Here is a 23,481-nt window from a genome sequence, read left to right as displayed (position 1 = left end):
TACTATGCCATGTTGCCCCTTATAGATTAATTACAGCTGCAGAGCCTTCCCATAAATTGGACCAAGGTCACAGATTCAGTTCCTTTGTGGGTCAGTTGTTTCATTCCAACTCATGGCTGTGGACCTCGGCGAGCAGTCCTCCAAGTGCTTGCACTTAGTCTCATAGGGTAAGAGATAAATAAATGTACATGAGAGTACACATCTAACACCATTAATGGAAAAACCAATCAAAGATCCCACATCCTATTGGTCAGTAGCATCATCTTCATGTACAAAGAGCAACGTAAAAATGTCTTATTTCATCCCCACAAAGGTGCTGGGATGTAGATGGGGCAGATAGTTTTCTTATCTGTAAAATGGAGGCAACAGAACACCAGAGACCTAATGTAATTTGCCTCATGTCACACAGCTCATAATTGGAAGAAATCAGGCTAATGTTCTGAGAAGTGCTAATCTAGGAATCCACAGGCTTCTGTTCAAATCCCAGTTCTGACAGTGGGAACTCAGCCTTCCCGTGGCTTACTTCAGTTTCTTTACCAGCTGAAGCATATCTGTGCTCCTTATCTCACAGTGTGGCTGCAAAAATCAAATACCACATAAATGTAAGCTGCTATGATTATTTTAACATCCAATTGTATATAAATATAGAGATCGTTTATGAAAACCCTTGTCAAGTGCTTTTGTTTTAAGCTAATAATTCAGATATTCTACTTCTGTAGAAGCAAGACTATTGAAAAAAGAATATTTTGAACCCTAAAGCTTTATCTTTTCAAGTTCCAAAATAGTGATTTATTTATGTCACACTAAGCCAATCTTTCTGTTCCTCCTTTTTATATAGTTTGCTTCTGATCTGGCCGGGGCTCAGGTGTTCAGAAGGACATTGTTTCTGATGTCATGGTGCTCAGACTCAAGTATTTTTGATTTATCTTTATTTCTTAAAATTTTATACAGTTTGCCTTTTTGAAGGTCAAACTTCTTATTCTTCAGAAACTTTATCTTGGAGAAACTTCAAAACCTGGGGCACTGTAAAATTCTCTTGCCCTTTTTTCCTGGTCTATAAAGTCTTTTCTCTTTGTTCCAAGTTGATAATAAAATAATCTGTCTTCTCTAATCTCTCTGGCCCTTCCCAGGCCATTTAACCCATCACAGAGTTCCCGACAGGATCTACCACTAAGCAAAGTGTGCTGATTTCTCCCATTAGAATGTAAGCTCTTTGAAAATTAAAAAAAATTCTGGGGGAATTTTTTAAGGCAATTGGGGTTAAATGACTTGTCTAGGGTCACAGAGGTAGGGAATGTTAAGTGTCTTAAGCCAGGGACTGTCTTTCTGTTTGTATTTATATTCCCAGCATTTAGCACAGTGTCCTGTACACAGTAAGCACTTAACTGATGCTTGTTGCTTAACTTCTGTGTCCTGCCTCCTTGTAAATCTTTTATAAGATCATGAGCTTTAGAGTTGGAAGGAATCCTAGAGACTCCCTTTGCCCAAAGAGCTGATTTCAGTGCCCCAACTGTCTCAAGTACTCCTATTTGTCTGGCACCACTAGGTGGCGAAGTGGACAGAGTGTTGGGGAAGACTTGGATTCAAATTTTACCCCAGACACTCATCGGGTGTGATCCTGGCTAAGTCACTTCATCCTGTCTACCTCAGTTTCCTCCTCTGGAAAATGAGCTGGAGAAGGAAATGGCCACCACTCCAGAATCTTTGCCAAGAAAACCCCAAATGGGGTCATGAAGAGTCAGAGGTGACCACAATAACAAAACCAGGCGACTCTCAGTCGTCAAGTCCCTGTTCTCAAGAAGCACAGAGTGTAGTTGGGGAAACGGGACTTCTTCATTTCTCTGGCCTCTGCAGGGGCCGCCCCCATCCCTGGAAGGTTCAGCCTGGTCACTTCCTCCCGTTGGGCCCACGACTGGGCTCTAGCACAGCCCTTCCTGAGCTCTGAAGCTGCTCCTTGCCCGAGTTACCTTGCAAACACTGATCTGGATACCCCTGGTGTATATGCATAGATCCACTCACACACAGAGTGTGAACACACTGAAGAAAATATAAGCTCCTCGAGGGCAGGGACTGTTTTTTTTTTTTTTTAAAATCTGGATCCCTAGCACCTAGTAGGGGCTTAATAAAATGCTTGCTGATTGATCATATGAGAACCTGATACAATGTAGAGTAGTAGTCAATGCTGCTCCATAATAGAATCATAATAATAATCATAGCTAACATGCATATAGTGCTTGTTATGTTTAAGTGTTTTATAATCTCATTTGAGCTTCACAACTGATCTGGGAGGTAGGTGCTATTATTATCATCCCCATTTTACAGATGAGGAAACTGAGGGAGATACAGCTGAAGTGATTTGTTAGGGTCACGCAGCTAGGATGCATGTGAAGTGGGATTTGTGATCTTTTGGACTCCAGGCCCAGGGTTCTATCAGGGATTCCAGGACAGGTTCCCTTTGTCTGGAGGTCCAGACCGGAAGACTTGAGCTGATCATCCCAAGAGGGTCCATCAGCTGGTGATGGACGCATGAAGGGAATGTGAGTTGCCACAGGGGAAGGCGTGTCCACCAGAAGTCCCTGTTCCTATAAATCCCACACCAAGTGCAGGGACAGAGTGAAGAAAAACCAGAACCAGTCAGACTAGTTGGGAGTTGCGAAAATTCAGATGTGAAGACAATGGCCTGGATTCTTTCAATATAGATTCCCAGAAAGTATGAATAGAAAAGCATTTATTAAGCACTTGCTAAGTTCTGGGGATTCAAGTAGAAAAGGCAAAATCGTTGCTGCCATCAATGAGCTTTCATTCTAAGGTGTGTATGTGGGATGGGGGGAGAGGAAGAAAATAACAAATGGGGGGTTTCAATTGCAGGGCAGATGAAATACCCAGGGACCCATATAGTGCAGAAGCAAAGCAGCTGTTTTTTCCATTCCTAAAACTGTTTCTGTTTGTGCTACCCAACCACTTGATGACGGTGGGGAGAGCTGAATGACCTTCAGTGGTTGCTGCTAAGGCGAGGGTGGCTGCAAAACGTGTTGGAGCCAAGGCCAAACCCCATTTCCACGGGACGTCCCCTGGCCTGGCTCTGGGGTCAGCCTAGGACCCTGGGGTCTGGGTGCCCTGCTGCTTTCAGAGCTCTTAGGCCCGGGGTTCTGAGAGGATGCGGGCTCAGTGGTCTGACCCATGCTGCTTCTCCCCCACGCCTTGTTGGCTTTGGTCTGTACTGGCCGTGGCGGGGACGGGGGTCCCCTTCTCCACAGACGTTGCTCTCTGGACGATGGCTGCCGCAGGACCGGCGGTACAGGGACACTGCTATTCCCCCGGCCCATCCCAGCCTCCGTCTCAAGCTCGGGGTGCCCGGCTGCTGGCAGCTCTGTCTCTGGCTGTCAGTTAGGGGCTGGGCTCGTGCCATGTGCCAAGTAGTTAGAAGGCTGTGACGTCATTAACACCAGAAGCTGGGGGCAGCTCATCGCTTTCATTTTAGTTCCATTATCTAGAAGTTGTGAAATAAAACTTGCAAATAGGTTGAGGTCCATATAAAACTGCTATTCTACACTCTCTGAAGTTAGGCAGACTTTAGTTCTGCTTTCCTCACACTCCTTTCCTCACGGGAACCTCAGGGCACTCTTCAATTTTTGACAGGCAATTGCCTGCTGCCTTCCTTTCTCCGAATCCCCGAGGAATCCTGGGAGTCACAGATGTGTCCAGGGGAAACTGGAGGGACATGGCTGCAGTAAGACATACGGTCTCTGACTATCATCTCTCCCTCAATATTCCTTTCCCTTTAAAAATTTTCTCTCCGGCTAATTCAGGAATCTGATGCTTCAATGGAATAATATGCTTAATTTGATGATTGACAGACTGTCTACCATGAAACTGATCTTTATTTAATATGAAATAATGGGCTTGAAAGAGTTTTGAAAAGTGTTCGTGTAAGATGTCATTAGAGTAATGGTGATTGCAAGACATTTTAATCAAAATAGAATTCCCTAATAGACTTTTATTGTTGTTCCCCTTTGAAGATGTTATTAAAAAACAAGGAATGAAATTCACTCTGTATTTTGGCAAACACTCCAAATATCAGCTGTCCTATTGGCGAAGAGATAGCGTATCTTATTACATGACTTGCAGCAATTAATGTGGACTAGAGAGGCTTTCCGGATACTTGATCCACAAGTATGATGAAACTATAGTGGAAAGGTACGTGCTTCCTGGTTCTGAATATTTATTTTGGGGTGTGCCTTACTTTATGTTGCTCTTGTTCAATCATGTCCAACTGTTTTGCGTTTGGAATTTTCTTGGCAAAGATACTGGAGTGGTTTGCATTTCTTTCTCCAATGGATTAAGGTAAACAGAGTTAAGTGACTTGCCTAGGATAAGGCAGTTAGTAAGTATGTGAGACTGGGTTGAATTCGGGGCTTCCTGACAGGTCTTCCAGGCCCAGTGTTCTTTCCATTGCACTATCAGTTGACCACCTTACTTTATGCAATACACATATTCTTGAAAGTTGTGTGGAAATAAAATTTTAATATGCAACTTAGATTTAAAACTCTGGTTAGGAAAGAGTTGGAAGTATAACTTTTGTTGTTCACTGAGGGTTCTGTTAAGTGCTTCCTTACTGTTTTAAAAAATTAATAAAAATTTAATAAATTAATAAATAATTTAAAAAGAAATAAGGAATAAAAAAGCCATAAAATTCAAAAATTTTCCATTTTAAAAAAAGAACTAAGTTTTAACAAAATAACAGCAAGTAATCCATCACGATCTCTTTTTTAAACTTACAAAATTTTGGTGGTGATGCTTAAAAAAAATCATATAGTCTATTTGTTTTTCTAATTCTATTTTCTTCAGTATGGATATTTTCTGATTTTCCTACATTTCTCTGTATTCTACTACACTGATTTGCCAACATTTTTTCAGTTAGTCCCAATAATTATATGTTCAGATTGTTTGTAGTTTTTTCCAAAATTATAAATTAAAAACTTTGAATAGTTTTGTACATATGTCTTTTTTTTGGATGTAGTCCTCATGCAAAATGGGATCACTGGGTCAAAGATATGATTAATTTTTAGACCATTATATGTTGTTAAATAATACCTCAAAAAGATGGTACCAACTTAGAATTTATCCAAGTGTAACAGGATACCTCTTGGGTCAGCCAACAATATATAGTAGTGCAGTGGAAAGGATTTTAAATTAGTAGTCACAGGATTTGGGATTAGCTCCTAAGGTTAGTGTGAGGATCAAACAAGATGATAATTACAAAGCACTTTACAGCACATAGTAGGTTCTATACAAATACTTTTTCTATCCTCTTCCTTCTTCCAGACCAATGCAGGTCACTGCAGTTGTTCTGAGTTCAGTTTCTTTTTAAATAGTTTTCATTTAAATTATTCTCATCATTTTGCACGCTGTTCTTTTGATTCCAGGCTGTTGCTTTTTTATTCTGAATTAGTTCAGATTAATCTTTTCATATTTCTTTGAAATCCTCATATTCATCTTTACTTCCAGTGCAGTAATAACCCATTACATTCCTATACCACAATTTATGCGTTCATTTCTTCAATCAATGGGCATTCACTTTGTTTCCAGTTTTTTTGTGATCACAAAGGGGCTGTTATGAATATCTGGGCATAAAAAATCATTTTCATGACTTCTTGCCACAGCTAACATTTCCCAAATGACCAAAGAGGGATTCCCTGTGAAGGATCCCTGTGAGATGCTTCTATTTGTGACTGATGTGCTAACTACATCATTAAATTCTTGGAGTTCCTGATTTTAGTCTCTTTGGATTTCTTATGCCATTTCCAGTGCTAATTCTGAAATATCAATGTGCATTTCTGGGGCTTTTTGCTTTGCCTCTCTGACTACATAATATTTTTATTGTATCATAGCTCGTATTCAACACGCTCATTTCTTTTTTGCTAAGTTTTAATTTTCTTGTGAGAACTTATAGCAATTATTTCTTTTTTGGCATTTTTATTATTACTTTCGAGATCTCTCTGCCATCTTCCCAGAAGCCCTCAAAAGAATCCTTTTATAATGAGAATAATCATACCTTCTTTTATTTTAATTGTAAAAATGAATCTCATGTATTTTTTTTTTTTAAAGGTAGATATAGGACAAGGCTGGGTCTGGGATTTCATCAATGTAGAGTACTCCTGAAGATTCCTCCTTCGTCCATGCAGGACATCACCTCTGCAACCTAGAATTTTGAAGAAGTGTCTGGGGGTATCTGAACGTTAAGTCCAGGGCCAGAGAGCCTGTAAGTGTCAGAAGCACAGCTTGGGCTTAGGTCTTCCTTGCTCCAAAGCCTGTTCTCTATGTACTATGCCAAACTACCAATAATTATAAGACTTCCTATAATTTATAAATCCTTGTTAGAACAATTTGGCAAAACAAAATTACAGTAAGCAAAATATATCTTTACAGTTTGAAAGTGATGACTTAAAGGACATACTTAAATATTGTTTAGACTATTAAAAGGCTATTCAATAAACTCAAAATCATAAAAGATCAATACTTACTATTATTTTCTTACAGTCCTGCCCTCTGCATAGTTCTGTATAAGTAGAATATTGGCCATATATAATCCAACTTCCAATAAATACTGCCAGCCAGGAAAAGAAAAGGTATTTCATCCGCATGTATGAAAAGCGAGCCTGTGTATATAAAAGAAGAGGGAACAACACTCATTCATTCAGCAGGGATGGTCGGCTTTAGTGTGGCTAGAACATGATTTCCTCGCTATTCTGGAGGAGTTCAGGCAGCCGGTTGGGATATATTCTAATCTTTCATATGGCAGTTCTAGAACAAAGTGCACTTTCAATGACGGCAAACAGCTCTGGGGCTAGGAAAAGGAAGCCTGTCGGTCCTGATAAAGAAAAGGGGACAAAATCCTCTTTGAATCATAGTCTTTCAAAGACCATCATCAGCCAAAGGTATTTATTAAGCAGGAGCACACAGTACTGATTGGGCTGGGGACAGGGCTAGATCAGGTACGGAGATAAAGTCCTAGCTTTCTAAGCACTCACAAAGGGCTGTTTCAAACAAGGATCTTAGGAGATTTTGTGAATAAGGATGATAATACCACTTTTGTAGAATCTGGGAATCTGGTTGCGCGCCAAAGGACTCCCGGAACAGCAAAACCAGAATTAGAAACGGGATTGTGTATTCCTATCCCTTCATTACACGAGCCACGGGTATTTTTAAAATTCAATCATCTAATGTTTTACCTAGATGTGATGTTAGAAACAGTAGAAATATTATAAATTAAAGCAGAAAGCATATTGAAAAGAGGGACAAGGTGGAATTTAGAATATCTGGTTCCTTGTACATCAAACTTGGGGAGTCAGTTCAGCTATACTTAAATAGATTTTGCTTCTAGGGATGCTCAGGGAATTTTAATCCTCTGAGGCCTTTGGAAAATTCGTATCAACAGAAAGCCACAAATATCAAGGTAAGCATCCCATTTCCTCCCTCAAACCTTTTGCAGCAGTTGGGATCCCAATTCTGGCCCCAAAGAAGTATCCCTTCTTTCCATCTTTGCAGAGATGTGGGACTATGGATGTGTCACATATAGACCAGGGATGATATCTTATTTACTTCTGCTAAATTGTTTTTAATCTTTCTTTTTGAAAAATTCTCCATTATGAGGAATGGCTTGCTGGATGTGGAGGAGAGAGATATTTAGAAATGAAGGTGAAAGAAAAATAAAATGAATAACAATTTAAAAATAAATAAGGTTAAGTAAAATGTTGATGGACATGTTTTAAAGTTGTTTTTAAGGATTTTTTTTAAGAGTGACTAAGGGCATGAGGTCACCATGTTTTCTAAAAGTCAGAATGCAAAGTGATTTAGTTTTTTTTTAAATTGTCATTTTAGTTCTAAGTTATTATATTTTACATGACTCTAGTATATAAGGTCTTGAAATAAGAAAGAGATTCTGCTACAGAATTTTAATTCCCTATGCCATTAAAATGGTCTATACGTGTGTTTATATATATGCATATTTATGTACTTTAATGTAGGGACAAAGTGACATCATAAGAAAATTTAGGAGAAAGGAAGAAAATACCTTTCAAATTTATGGATTGGGGACCAAATATCAGATAGAAAAGAACATAGAGGAGAAATAGACAACTTTGATCATATAAAAATAAAACCTTTTTTATACAAACAAATCTAATGTAATAAAAATGGGAAAAGAAACAAATAACTGTGAGAAAATCTTTGCAGCAAGTTTCTCTGAAAAAAAAGATCTCATATGCAAAAGCTATATAAGGAACTAGTTCAAATTTATAAGACTAAAAGTCATTCTCCAAAAGATAAATGGTCAAAGACTGTGAATAGGCAATTTCCAAAGGGAAAAATCTAAACTATTAACAACTATGTTTTAAAAAAATGCTTCAAATCTCTAATAATTAGAGAAATGAAAATTAAAGAAATTCCATTGTTTCATCTCATAGCTATAAGATTGGCAAAGATGATAAAAGAGAAGGAAAAACGATAAATGTTGGAGGGGCTTTGGGAAAATAGAAACACTAATGTACTATTAATGGAGTTGTGGATTAGTCCAGCCATTTGGGAATGCAATTCAGAACTATGATCCCAAAGTTATTAAACTGTGTTTATGCAATGGAAATGCCACAGCTAAACCTATACCCCAAAGAGATTAAAGAAAGAGGAAAAGGACTCAGATGTATAAAAATATTTATGGCCATTTTTTCAAGTAACCCCAAACTAAGTGGATGGTCATCGACTGGGAAATCATTGAATGAGTTACGATATATGGGATGGAGTATTACAGTGCCATAAAAATGGAACTAGCCCTCGTACCAACCCTTTGAAGAACAGGAGAGAGAGGAACAAAATAATTAAATGGGTCCCTAACCATACTGTGGTCCTGTATTAATAACTTGCTTCTTTACAGGATCTTTTTGATTACCATTGCTATGAAGCCTCCCCTCTTTTGCTTTAATTGAGTACTGTAATGAAGAGCCACTTTCAATTGCTTTCCTCATTCACTAATACCTATAACTTAGAATCACTCTTTGTGAAGGATAAACTCGCTTTGCTTTTATCTTTCCATATACTCTCCTCCCTGTCCAGTTCTTATTCCCTCCATCCCAAGATAATCCCTAATGTTCATCATTCTCTATTGTCCCTTCCACTATAGGTCCTGTAAATTCCACTCAATTGTTAACAAACACTCCTTCATTTTAGATCTTTCCCTATCCTGTTACTGACTTTCCTGTATCTAGAGAAATCTGGCTTTCTTCATCTGAGACCATATCTTGGACACCCCTTGTAGAAGCCCTTCTTTCACGCCATGAATGGATGAGAAAGCCTTTATTAAATAGTTACAGCACGTCACCCAGTGTGTGTGCTCTAGGGATACAAACAGAAAATGAAGTCAATTCCTATTTTCCAGGAGCCCCCATTCTAATTGGGGAGAAGCTGGTATAATAAGCCTTACCCAGACTCACTCTGCCTCTTCGGAAGTTCACTCTGTATCCTTTTAAACTAGTCTCTTGTTGCTACCATCTCCAGCCTCTAGTCACTTTCCTTCTTTTTTGGGGGGATTTGGTCTTTTCTACTCTAAACCCCTGTGTTCATAGTTGTTCAGATATTTCAGTCATATCTGACTTTTCTTGACCCTATTTGGGATTTTCTTGGCACAGATACTGGAGCTATTTGCCTTTTCCTTTTCCAGCTCATTTTACAGAAGAGGAAACTGAGGCAAACAGAGTTAAGTCACACAGCTAGTAAGTACCTGAGGCCAAATTTGAATTCAGGAAGATGACTCTTCCTGGCACTCAATCTACTGTTCTATGTTCCGGGTAGGGCCCTAAATGTTAATAATGAGTTCTCTTCAAATACTCTGATCTTCTAGTTCATCAGCCTCCTTCCCATTATCCCCATCTTCACTTTTCCTCAGCTAAAGGGTGACCCCACCATTACCCCAAATGCTACCACTTCCAAGAGTCTGAACTCTGAAATTTCTTCCTCTGATCATTATGCACCACCATCCTATCTCTTCCTCAAACTGTTCTTTGTCCAACATCACTTTGAATCTTGGAAAAAGCTTGATCTCATTCCTTTTCGTCCATCTCTACATTTGGTCCTTTTCCTAGAATGTTCCCCATGCCCCTTATAAGTAAAGGTTAGGGAAGGAAGGGATAGAAGATAATTCTTCCAGTTTCCTTTAAGCTGGCAAGTGTGTTATCAGATTTCACAGCTTGGAGGTGGGCCAGTTCTTGTTCAGAACTATTTCTTTCACGCCCGTCTGGCAGCCAATTCAACCTCGTGGTCACTAGAACAGATGATGCTGAATGCTTGGGCCTGTGAAACTGAGGTTCCTACTCTACCTGAGGTGACCCTATTAAACCACAGGGTGCTGCAACTAAGCAAAACCCAGGCTGAACAGCCAACTGGTCTCTTTTTCCTGAAGAATATATTGTTCTCCATTTATTATTCTGAAGCTCTCCCCATAGATTTCTCCTCTCCCCTGATAATTTACAAAAATCATTCTAATTTTTCAAAACTGTCAATTTTTCTTTTGGCAGATTCTCATCTTATAAAAATTAAAAAGAGCTATATCAAGGGCTCTGGGATTATAATATAAATTAGACAATAACCTCCTGCCCTTTAGAAGACTATAATATAATTAAAATGAGACAAATTAATCAGCACACACATAAAGACTATCCCCAGGCAATAATCTTGTTATATTTTAAAAGTTTGGCAGTTGCTTAGAAGTTAGAAAACATTTTCTCATAAAAACTGTGTTATGTACAATACTAAAGTAGGGAAAACACTATTTACATGCAATAAAAAATGATAGAAAACAACCCTATTGCAATCACAGAATACCAGTGTATGGTATAGAATATAAGGATCTTGGGCAATAATAAGTCACATTTATTTTTAAAGATCTTTAGGGTTTGCAAAACACTTCTTTCACAAGAACCTTCTGAATTAAGATATTGTATCACATCCCCATTTTATAGATGTGGTGCTGGGAGATCACACAATATCAAAGTCATGATTTGAATTCAAGTCTCCTGATTTGAAGAATCTGCTATACCAGGTTGCTTCTCAATAAAAAGCCCCCCTTAGTCCAAGCTACCGGGTTTGGAAACTTTGAAAAATTTAACTGTAAATGACTATCAGATGCCTGTACTGTGGTAAAGAGGGATGGAAAAAAACAGAACATGAAAATCTCTAGGGGAAAATAATTCAGATTTCTTAGTGGTATGGTTACATTACACCTACCCCTAACTCAACTGCTCCAACAGGTAGGGGTGTGTGTGTGTGTGTGTGTGTGTGTGTGTGTGTGTGTGTATTTTGCTGAGGCAATTGGGATTAAGTGACTTGCCTAGGATTACACAGCCGGGAAGTGGTAAGTGTCTTGAGGCCAGATTTGAACTCAGATTCTCCTGACTTCAGAGCTGGTGCTCTATGCACTGTGCCATCTAGCTGCCCTTGGGTATATTTTTTTAATGGATTTTTCACTTGTTCTGTCTTTGTTTCCATATTCTTTGAATTCTTCCTCTCCAGGCTGCCATACTGCTCTGTCTCTCTGTGACTTTTTCTCCATGATCATAGCTTACTCTGACCCTGGATTGTTTCTCATATTGACATTACCCTCCTGCCACTGGGGCCTCTCTAATTGGCTAGTTCTATGAGGAACTGATCTAACCATTTCTTTATTCCTCTCTAGCCTGTATTGCTGATTCATCTCCACAGGACTTTCTTTACCATGCTCTGCTCTTGTTTGTAAAACATTTAGCTAGTGCCTGGTACATAGTAGGTGCTTAATAAGTGCTTACTCTCTTCCTTCCTTTTTCTTGCGTGTTGGGATAGGGACTTTGTCCAAGCTTTCTCTAGACTCTAGCTGGACAAGATTCGTGGACCAGTTTGTTTGCCTTCCAGATTGGAGTAGGGATGGAAACACTGAGGAAGTTCATCACTAACTTTTCTAAGACATTGTCCCCAAAGCCCTTGTTCTCCTAAGGCACGGGAATGCTATAAGCATCTGCTCCCCCCCTCGAGTTTAACCACAGGCACATGTAGGAGATTTTGAGGGTTTGACTCCAGACCACTGCAATAGGGCAATATCATGATAGAGTGAATATCTCAATAAAGTGAATATAGCAATAAAGTGAATCACATGATTTTTTTGGTTTCCCAGTGCATATAAAAGTTATGTTTACTCTATACTGTGGTGTATCACAAGTGTGTTATTACACAAGTGTGTAATAGCTTTATATCTAAAAAATAATGCACATATCTCAATTAAAATACTTTATTGCTAAAAGTGCTAACCAACATCTGAGCCTTCAGTGAGTTTAACCATTTTGCTGGTGGAGGGTCTTGCCTCGATATCGATGGTTGCTGCTGATCAGCATGGCGGTGATTCTAGTGAGAAGTGGAGCACGGTCTTTCTCTCCCCTGATACAAAGATGACTCTACCAGCACTGACTGACCAAAGTGGCTGGCACAGGGGCCGGCAGTAATTTTTATCTGCTTTTTCTTAATCTGAAGTGAGTGACCCTAAGAGGGACTTGTCCCAAAGGTCCCACGGGAGTCCATTGATAATCAGACTATATTACCAGAGCAGCAGTGGTTGGTAGCAGGCCAGGCTTCCAGATGAGAAGGGGGGAAGAAGGGATAGAGAAAAGAAGAAGGAGAGATGTGGAGAGAGACAGAGACAGATAGAGACAGAGACAGAGAGAAACAAAGAGAGACAGAGAAGGGGAGAGAAGAAAGAGAGAAACAAAAAGAGAGAGACTGAGACAGACAGACAGACAGACAGACACACACACACACACACACCATTGGAAAGAAGGTAAAACCTGGGGCTGAGGCAAGATGCCTAATTAGCAGTATTATACAACTGCTCTATATTCTGATAAGGCTTAACACAGCCTCCCAACTGCTTACACCCATAGCTGTAAGTTACTGAATGCTAATAATTCTGCTAATGCTCACTGATTCTTGCATTTCTGTTTACAAGCAATCTCCCTGTCCCATATCTGATTTCTACTGTACCTTTAGCGTCTCTCCTGGACTCTTTGCATGTTGTCTTCCCCATTAGATGGGTAGCTCCCTGAGATAAAGGATTATTTTTGCCTCTTTTTTTGTATCCTCAGCACTTAACATAGTACCGACACATAGCAACACTTAATAAATACTTGTTGACTCGTGGACTTTTGCCTGCAAACCCCATCCCTCCCATTCTGGAGAGAAACCAGGTATGAACCATAATTCAAATTATATATTGGCATCATCCTTAGGATTCTGGAGCGGGAGCTTGTTAATGAGCTAGTGAGTTAGAGGTAGGGTCCCTTAGCAATGAAAATAAATGAACATCATCATAAACTACACTGGCTATGGCCATTTCATCCATTCATTTATTTATTTATCTTTCTGTCTGTCAATCCACCTACCCACCCACTTATCTATGTTTATTTGTAAGAAACTGGTGATGATTTTTTTTCAGCATATTTTGGCTCTAGGACAAGCATCTGGGGTAAACCTCAAGCCCACTCTGTAGTAGTTCTCATCTCTCCCCCTCACCTCCATGGCTGAAAGAGTTAAGATATAGACTAGCTTTTAGTAGTAGGCTGAGTGCTCCAATCAGTATGGAACTCTTGAATGGACCCCGATGGCATCTATATGCCATCTGATGAAAATGCACAGGCTGAGCAGCAATGGATTCTGGAATTAGGGCTTGCAGCTGCTGCCTGTTCCTTTTTTCCCATGTTCCCTGGATTTTTGTAGAAGGAAAGATCATGTCTTTTCATGTGTGCCCATGGGAGATGGTGCCATGCATATGCAAGTTTTCCTGGGCCAGCTTTAACCATGCCAGACTAACTGAATGAGGTCCTTTATTGTTTCATGGAATGGAAATATCCTTATACAATTCTGAATTATATGGTATATATGGTATGGGAGGTTAACATAAGATGCATCTGTCAAAGGTTGGTGATTGGATCTAGGATCTGTTTCCCCCAAGATTCGAGCTCTTAGAAAGTTTCCTGGATTTGGTGAGGAAAGGTACCATGTGCGAAGGATATGAAATATATGATGGACCAGGTGCCAACAGCATGAGCTTCTAAGGCGTAGTGCAGGTCTCCAGGCTCAAGAAGTCCCAGCACTTGTGTGTTAAAAAGGACATTTTCTGCTCCATCAAGTGGAGGGTTCCATAAGAACAGAAGAAAGATTGGAAAAGAGAAAAGAAATATCAGGTTTGGCTGGGGGTGATAAGGAGGTATTGGGAAGGTACTGGAGGAGGTGGATGTGGTTGGAGGAGACTTAAGGAGAGACCAGAAACTCCATAGGGAGAGCTGTGTTTAACCAAGAGTTATTGGTTGTGGGTGCTAGGGCAAGAAGGTGCTCTTTTTTTGTCTTTGCCAAGATTTCCTGGGAAAAAAGACAGAGGTGAAGTCTGACTATGAAGGGAAAAGGGATGACATGGGATATGACAGTGGGATTTGGGGCTAGATGGAATATTTTTTTTTAAATTTAATTTTATTTAATAATAACTTTGTATTGACAGAATCCATGCCAGGATAATTTTTACACAGCATTATCCCTTGCAATCACTTATGTTTCGTTTTTTTCCCCTCCCTCCCTCCTCCCCCTCCCAAGATGGCAAGCAGTCCTATATATGTTAAATATGTTGCAGTATATCCTAGATACAATACATATTTGCAGAACCGAACAGTTCTCCCGCTGCACAGGGAGAATTGGATTCAGAAGGTAAAAATAACCCGGGAAGAAAATCAAAAATCAAATAGTTCACATTCATTTCCCAGTATTCCTTCTTTGGGTGTAGCTGTTTCTGTCCATCATTTATCCAATGAAACTCAGTTAAGTCTCTTTGTCAGAGAAATCCACTTCCATAGATGGAACATTTTAATATTATCCAGTTCATTTCTCTCATTTTGCAGATCAAAAAACTGAGGCCTATGGAGATGAATGAAGTTTATTGGCTAACTAATATCATTAGTAGGGGAACCAGACCACATTATTCAATGCCAGAGCATTGTTGTTACCAGGAAATCAGGGATTGAATGGGCACTACTTTGAGCAGAAACAGGGTCGCTATCAGGAGCTAGGGCAGAGTCCAAAGGGGTAAGTCAAGAGACAATGGGAAAGGCAGATTTTAGGGATTCAATATTCTTAACAAAAAAATAGCCTTCAGTTGCTGTACTGGAATTATTAATTTTTGCCAGCATCTTCGTGGTTTTTTTTTTTTTTTTGCCTTGGCAATACTATCTATACAAGCCAGTGCCACTTGCAGGGCTCACCAAATTCACCAGATCTGAAGAGTTCTCACCCCTACCATCTTCATTACTTTTCATGACAATGGCCATCTCTAAGATGAGAAATTCACTTTGTAGGATATGCTCTGCCATTCAGTCTGGGAGATACCAGGATGGAGAAAGGCCACTCTCTTTTATCAGTCTCTTGTCACATGTTCTGATGCTATTTGGTGTTTCTAAGGAGATGGACTTGCAAAAAATATTTCTAGTCTGGTCTTGCAGAAATATTCACTAAAGGTACCACGAAACTGCTTTTCAAATTCATATTGAACATTATAGACTCTTGGAAGATAACACTCTTTCACAAATTCTCCCTCCTGCATGTCTAATTTAATAACACCATAAGCACTTTTGCTTTTATAGAACTCTCAAACAGTTATTTCTTCCAGTTTCCCCTGATATATTTTTGCTCATTATATGACTTCATATATATATGTCACACAAAACACACTTCTTCATTAGCTATGTTCTCCTCCCTCGCTCCCAAAGCAAGGAAAATAAAAGAACCAAAAACATGCTTCATTCTGCACTTAGAAGACATCAGTTCTCTCTCTAGATGTGGATAGTATTTTACATCATGAGCCTTCTGAAGTGGTGGAGGATCACTGTATTCATCAGTTACTAAGTCTTTTACAGATTACCTTTACAATATTGCTATTACTATTCTTCTATATAATACTACTACTACTATTATTCTTCTGATTCTGCTCACTTTACTTTGTATTGGTCCCTAAAAGTTTTTCCAGGTTTTTCTGAACTCATCCTCTTCATCATTTTTTATATACCACAATCTGTTAACCATTCCCCAGGTGATGGGCATCTCCCCAGTTCCCAATTCTTTGCCACCACAAAAAATGATACCATAACTATTTTTGTACATATAGATCATTTTCCTTTTTTTTTTTTTGTTGCCCTCTTTGAGATACAAAACTAGTAATGGTATTGTTGGGTCACAGGGTATGCACAATTGTATAGCCTTTTGTGTTTAGTTCTAAATTGTTCTTCAGAATGATTAGGCTAGTTCACAGCTCTACTAACTGTGCATTAGTATCCTTATTTCCCCACTTTCCCTCCAGCATTTATCATTTTCCTTTCTGTCATGTTAGCTCACGTGTATGAGATGGTACTTTAGAGTTGTTTTAGTCAGCATTTCTTTAATTATTGGTGATTTAGAGTATTCTTATATGATTATTTAGAGCTTTGATTTCTTCCTCTAAAAAAGTACTTGTTCATACACTTTGACCATTTATTAGTTAGGGAATGGTTCCTGTTTTTTATAAATTTGGCTCAGTTTTCTACATTTTTGAAAAATAAGACCTTTACCAGAGAAGCACATCATAAATTATTATATATTTTTTTTTTTTGCCACAAGCTTCCTGTTTTTTTTTTCCTAGTTTTGATTGCCTTGATTTTGTTTGCACAAAACCTTTTTAATTTTATGTAATCAAACCAGTCGATTTTATCTCCTATTCCTCTAAAAAATATTTTTCTTTTAATGGCATTTTATTTTTCCAAATACATGCAAAGATACTTTTCAACATTCACCTTCACAAAATCTTGTGTTCCAAATTTTCTCCCTTTCCTCTCCCTACCTCTACCCCAAATAGCAAGCAATCTGATATAGTTTAAATGATAGTTAAATTCTTCTGAATTTCCATATTTGCCATACTGAACAAAAAAATTCAGAACAAAAGGAAAAAAATGAGGAAAAAAAGAAAAAACAACCAACCAAGCAAAAAGCAAACAAACAAACAAACAACAACAAGGTGAAAATAGTATGCTTGGATCCACCTTCAATCTTCATAATTCTCTCTCTGGTTGTAAATGGCTCTTTCCATCACAAATCTATTGGAATTCTTTGAATCACTTCATTGTTGAGGAGAGCCAAGTTTGTCACAATTCATCATCACATCATCTTGTTATTGCTATGTACAATATTCTCTCGGTTCTGTTCACTTTACTTAGTACCCTGATATATTTTTTAAGTAAAAAAAAATTCGGTGAATTTGCTAACTGGCTACCATACCCACTCAGTGTCATGGTATATAAATGGCAAAAATCTTGCAAAGAAAACTTAATGAATTTCCCAGGAGGACCTTTTCTAGAAGCATATAGAAGTGAAATAAATTTTTATTCCAGGATATTATGGAATATTGTTGGTGTGGGGAATAGATAAGGTGAAGAACTTACAGGAATGTATGAATTCTTTTTCTGTATTTTATTATTTCTGTGTTTCCCCTATGACCTGTATAATATGTGCTGGCTCATATTAACTTGAACCGTGGCCAGCTAGAAACATATTTACTTAACCTGAGCTGATGACATTTATTGGTATTTGACATTTATCAATATTTAGTCTATTAGCTAGACCACTGTCTGCTTGATTAAGCCTGAAGGCCTGACTTTCTGTTTCCTCGAAATCAGGAGATTTCGAGGAAACAGAAACCTTCCATTCCAATCTCCCCTAATAGCAACAACCAATTAGATACCTCCCCCTCCCCTTCTCAATGCTCTCTTACTTGTGATGTAATTTCTTATATAAAAGTTATGTATCTTTACTACTTTAGTCCTCCTACTGCGAGTTTTCTTTTTCTTATCTCGCAATGGGACAGCTTATCCTCCGGAGGTTTTCAATAAACAATTTTTCTGCCTTCTATTGAGTGATCTCTGAGTAGTCATTTTGGGTAAGGGTCTTCTACATCCCTCACATAGGGCTGAGACAATGGATCTTATTACAAGGAAGTGTATTGTTCCCCATCATCAATATTATGTTATGATCTAATATCCTGACAATTCTCAAGTTTGGGGCAGTCCCATCTGCATTTTCTCTTCCTAATCTCTCACTTGCTGAACACTGTCCAAAACATTACAAATTCATATTATGTAATCTCAACTGCATTCTCACTGCTACATGATAAAAACATTTTTCCTTCCGGATTGAAACTGTCATGTTCCTACTAGAGCTGTTACAAAATTGTTCTTGAGTTCTTTATGTCACCCTGAGTCTTGGCAGATGAGTCAATTGGCCAGTAAGTATTTATTAGTGCTTCTATGTGGCAGTTACTGTGCTAAGAGATGGGGATACAACAAAAGGCAAAAGACAGCGCCTGCCCTTGAGGAGCTTATTATCTAACGAGGTAGATGACATGCAAACAACTTTGTATAAATAAGCTAAATAGAGGTTAAGTGGGAAACAATCAAGAGAGAGAAGGCACTAGAATTAAGGGGGATTGGGAAAGGTTTCCTATAGAAGGTGGGATTTCGGGTGAGACTTGAAGGAAGCAAGGAGGCAGAGATGAGGATGGGGAACATTCTAAGCATGGGAGGTAACCCGTGAAAATGTCTGGGGTTGAGAGGTGGAGTGTCTTGCTCAAGAAACAGCGTTTAATAAAAATCAGTTGGATCATTTGTTAGTAAATATCACATACTACTTTTCTTTATGTTTCCATATTAAAATTTATTTCAATCTTAAAATTGATAATTTTTGCTTTTCTTTTTATCGCCACAGTTTGGCAAAGTTTCTGGCACATGGCAGGCACTTAATAAATGCTTGTTGACTTGAAGCATCTCAAAGACAGTTTATATTGACTGATTGAAAAATGCATCTCTGCAAAGAAATCTGGCCCTAACAATGTTGCATTGTAAGGAAGAATGAATTTTCCTGAGAACTAATTCAGACAAATGGAAGAGGATGTGGTTGTAACCACACACACACACTTGTTTTATAAATCTCTGAAAGGACTGGCAGAGATGGTCTGGGCTCAGAGAGCATGCAAGTCTATTCCTTTGGTGAGCTGCATCCTCTGCATTATGGATTAGAATGGAGTCCTAGATTTTTTTCCAGCTCAGAATTTGGAATAATGGAAAATCCAGCTCCTAAAGGCAAAGACCCATTAAGATCTTAGAGAACATCCATTCTGACTTTTGATTGCTCCAGTGTGAACTTTCTCCTTCCTATAGCTCTGTTCCCAAAAGTACAGAGTACTATTTTATACTGTAAAGATTTGGTACAGCCATATTCCAAATCATTATTCCAAATTCTGAGCTGGAAAAAAATGCCCCAATAGATAGGCTATGAGTCTGGAGTCAGAAAAAACTGAATTTGAATTCTGCCTCAAACAGTTACTAGTAGGGAGATCCTGGGTAGGTCATTTTAACCTCTGTGTCTCAGTTTTTTCATTTGTAAAATAGGGATAATAACAGCATCTACCTAAAAGGGTTATTGTGAAGATCAGATGTGTTAACAAATGTAAAATCCTATATAAATACTAGCTATTATTATCGATTTTTGGTTTCTATTGTTATTTTGCCTGTGTGCCCCACATATTGGTGCTATGATAATTGTATTGGGCATTTTTATATTGCATTCTTTGGTTAAGGATGAGAGTTTCTGCCTTTGTTTTTGGTCTTTACTGTTTCTGATTTCTCTGTCTCTGTCTCTATGTCTCTCTCTCGGTCTATTTGTCTGTCTGTTTCTTTCTTTGTGCTTAATACAAAAGTAATGATTATTATCACTTCCCCTACTCTTTTTATTGGTAACTGTATTTATTGTTCAGTCATGTCTGACTCTTTCTGAACTTATTTTAGATTTTTTTGGGCAAATATACTGACAGAAATTATTTTTGTTATGTCATATCAACCACTAATTATTAACTTAGGATTACATTTCTATTTCCTTTATTTTTTCATTCAAGGCCCAACTCTTTTAGATCAGTCAGCCAGCCTCTGAGGGATAAGGCTGATAGATGAGATTGACCTAATCCACAGGATTGATCCTCTATCTCAGGCAGGACCTTATCCAGCTAGGATGCCTTTCTTCTGTATAGAGGGTAAACAGAATCTAATCTAGGTGAATTCTTGCTCTTAGGGAATAAGCCTTATATCCCTCGATTGGGGTTTAGGGTAACCCAACTCATGAAGGAGCAAACCAATCAGAGTCATGTGGGTAGAGATAGATTCTTCCATCCAGATTGTTGGAAGCAGCTGAGTCTTATGATCAAGCCACATTTTCAGCAGGAGAATTTGAAGACATCAAGACCACAACCTCATTAAAATGTCTGCCTTTTTTTCTAATTGTGAGGGGCTCCCTCCTTTCCAAAAGCATATCAAGATTTTCAGCTTCCAAGTGGTTTTGTCTTTGGTTACTGAGATAAACCACTGGTCATATTTATCATTAGCTAATAAATGGCTAATAATAAAATTAATTATTAATTACCAAGAAACTCTTTTAGGTTTTTCACTCTTCACAATACTGGGGGGAAGAAGAGGGAGGGTTTACCATTTCCTTCTTTAGCTCATTTTATATATAATGTTGATAGCCATGTCCTTTGACAATACAAAGTAGGGATGTGGAGTTGGGATAAGTTCTAAATGTGGCAATGGCTTCAAGTTCCATAGGAGTCAGGAGGACTAAAGTAGTCTTAGGTCACATTGAGAGATGCAGTATCCAGAGTGACTATGGGGTCACATGACTATGAAGATTGCACTCTGCCCACGTAAGGTCACATCCAAATAACTATGTTCAGTTCTTGGTGTTATAAATAACGATGGGTGGGAATAAACTGGAGCGCACCCACTCAAGGTGGGCAATGAGCATAGTAAAGAGCCTGGGGCTCATGCCAAATGAGGGTGAATTCAAAGACTGGGGATGTGTTTAGTCTGGAGAAGAGAAGGCTTGGGGAGAGGCCTGAGAAGGCAGGGAGGTGTCTCCTAGAATGGAAAGGGCTATTCCCTAAAGAGATCAGACTTGCTCTACTTGGATTCAGAGGATAGACTAAAAGGCAGAATTAGACTTGGTGCAAGGAAAACATTCTTCACAATGAGAGCTAGTGTTGTCTTTGGAGAAAGCAGTAGAAACTCAATTATGTGCCCCAAACCAGAATACAAGGTTACTAACAGTACAATAAATAAAAATGGTATAATAGATTTTATAAATATAAATAATAATTGGAACTTCCTGACTTTTAAAATATAGACATAGGAAATTTTTTTTAAATGTCTTAATGGTAATAAAAAATAGGGATTTAAAAATATCTTACAATCCTCCATTTTTTTTTTTTTGCAGTGAAAAAATTTTTAGAAATGCTTTATTTCTCAAAGTTCATCCAAGTTTTTCAACTAGTCAGTTGTGTGTTTCTTCCAGGATTTAGCCACCTTGTAGATTGATTATATTCCTAATCACCCGGGAGAGCCCAGAGCCTCCTACTATGGTCTAAAGTTGAACAGTCTAAAGTCTACTTTGGGGTGTGGGAAGGAGGGGTGGAGAGAAGATAGCTTTGGTTTTCTGGGGAAGCTTCATATGAAACTGTAACAAGTTGATCAGGGATAAACTATTTTCATTCTTGCCTGAGTTAGGGTTTGTATTTTTGTTTGTTTGTTTAGCTCAGAAGCCAAAAACTGTAAGAAAATCTGGGAGGTGATTTGAATAGGTGAGTATTGTAGGCTGATAGTTATATACAACAGAAATTAATCATTTAAAAAGTGACAAGGTGTCTTTAAAAAAAAAAAAAACCTTTTATGTAGAAAAATGTTCTAGAAATGTCAGTGAAGATATTTTTAGCTATGAAAAGGCTTAGGCTTGGAGAAATGAGACCTAATACTACCTAGACATGAATGCAAGAATAGAATAATGGAATTCCAGGACTGAGACCAGTTGAGGTTATCTGCTCTAATCCCTACCCAAAGAGGATAGGAGCACTGAGGGAGATTTCCATTACAGATATCTTGGTGTGAATTTCAGCTTATAAATTCTGGGAAAAAACCCAAGAATTTTCTCTTTTCTTTGTCTAAGAATTGTTTTTCATTAGCTCTTTGTAACAATGCAAATATAGAAAATGAATTTAGAAACAAGTAAAAAAATCATAACTTTGCATGAATCCTTTAAAAAATCAGATGTATTCAACTACACAAATCTTAGCAAGGAGATGTATTTTTTATTTATCATTCATTTTAAAAAGCTAAAAATTCACCACTTTCTTTGAATATAAGTTCACAAAAACCAAATATATGTGAACCAAATTACTACCATAGTCCAAGTCAGTTCCAAAGCCAATATTAAATTTTTTTGTTGTTGTTTTTTTTGTTTTTTTGATGAGGCAATTGGAGTTAAGTGACTTACCTAAGGTCACACAATTAGAAAGTGTTAAGTGAACTCAGGTCTTCCCAACTTAAGGGCCAGCGCTCCATCCACTGTGCCACCTAGTTGCCCCCTATTAAATCAATTGCTGACTATTCTCATACTGCTTACTGCCACATAGAACACATGTGAAGAAGGGACTAATTTTGAAAATAAAATCAGAGTAATGAAATAATACTTCTCTAAATGGCTATATTAAAACTGAAAAATGTTTTATCTTCAATCTTTGCCAAAGAAGAAGAGAAACATCCCATGTTAACAAAACTCACACCATCTATGTTTTCATTAATTCGCCGTAATTTTTGTCACAAAATAATTTGTGAAAATAGAGAGCATCCTTGGCCTCCTTCTCTCTGGGAATCCTATTTGTGTGCCCAATGTACAAGTAAAAATGGAAACCTAAAACTGAAGCTTATCCTTCCAGATTTCTCTTCTTCTCTGTACATGAGGGCACTACACTTGTATAGCTACTTAATGCTGGGAGCCAGGTATCCTGGTCAATGGGTAGAGAGCAGAGGCTTCAGAACTCTGTGGGCTACCATCATTTTCTCTAGATATGGGAACCCCAAGGCTGAAGGTTTCAATTCAGGCAGAGGGGAAAGAATCTACTGCATCTTCATTAGAAGCCTATTGTTTTGGCTAAAAGCTTTGGACCTGGGATTCAGAATGCAGTATTGGTGTGACAGGAAATTCTGGAGGTCTCAAGAAACCAGGCTTGAAGGCCACACCTCCATACATGAGGAGATAAGCTAGAATCCTTTCTGGGGATGTTGTGTCCAGTTCCCTTTCACAATCCACTTAGTTCCACTCCTTTTGGCTGTAAAAGGTACAGTTTTAAAATTAAGCAGCTTTTTAGAAAGGCCTGAAAACTTATTTAGAATCAGTAAAATCGCATTTCACAGATATCACAAATTATGAAAGCCAGATGGCCATCTCTAATTTTGGTATTTTTAAGACAGGTGCTAATAGAAAATGTCCTGCCCAACTTCTTCACACATTCCAAAGAGGACTAGA

At 38.3% G+C, this 23,481-nt stretch overlaps 1 protein-coding gene across 1 annotated transcript in view; it reads right to left on the bottom strand.

Annotated features, from left to right (window-relative positions):
* The window catches only part of DIPK1A (divergent protein kinase domain 1A), a 112,607-nt gene that overhangs the window by 24,188 nt on the left and 64,938 nt on the right, over nucleotides 1-23,481 (bottom strand). Inside the window, exon 2 of the mRNA XM_051999988.1 lies at nucleotides 6,525-6,659. Within this exon, the coding sequence (XP_051855948.1) occupies nucleotides 6,525-6,659 (135 nt within the window). The remainder of the gene's footprint in view (nucleotides 1-6,524; nucleotides 6,660-23,481) is intronic.

This window comes from Antechinus flavipes, chromosome 4 (assembly GCF_016432865.1).
Source record: "Antechinus flavipes isolate AdamAnt ecotype Samford, QLD, Australia chromosome 4, AdamAnt_v2, whole genome shotgun sequence".
NCBI classification, from domain to species: domain Eukaryota; kingdom Metazoa; phylum Chordata; class Mammalia; order Dasyuromorphia; family Dasyuridae; genus Antechinus; species Antechinus flavipes.
Note: the sequence above shows the minus strand (reverse complement) of the source record. Positions and strands in the feature narration are given on the sequence as shown.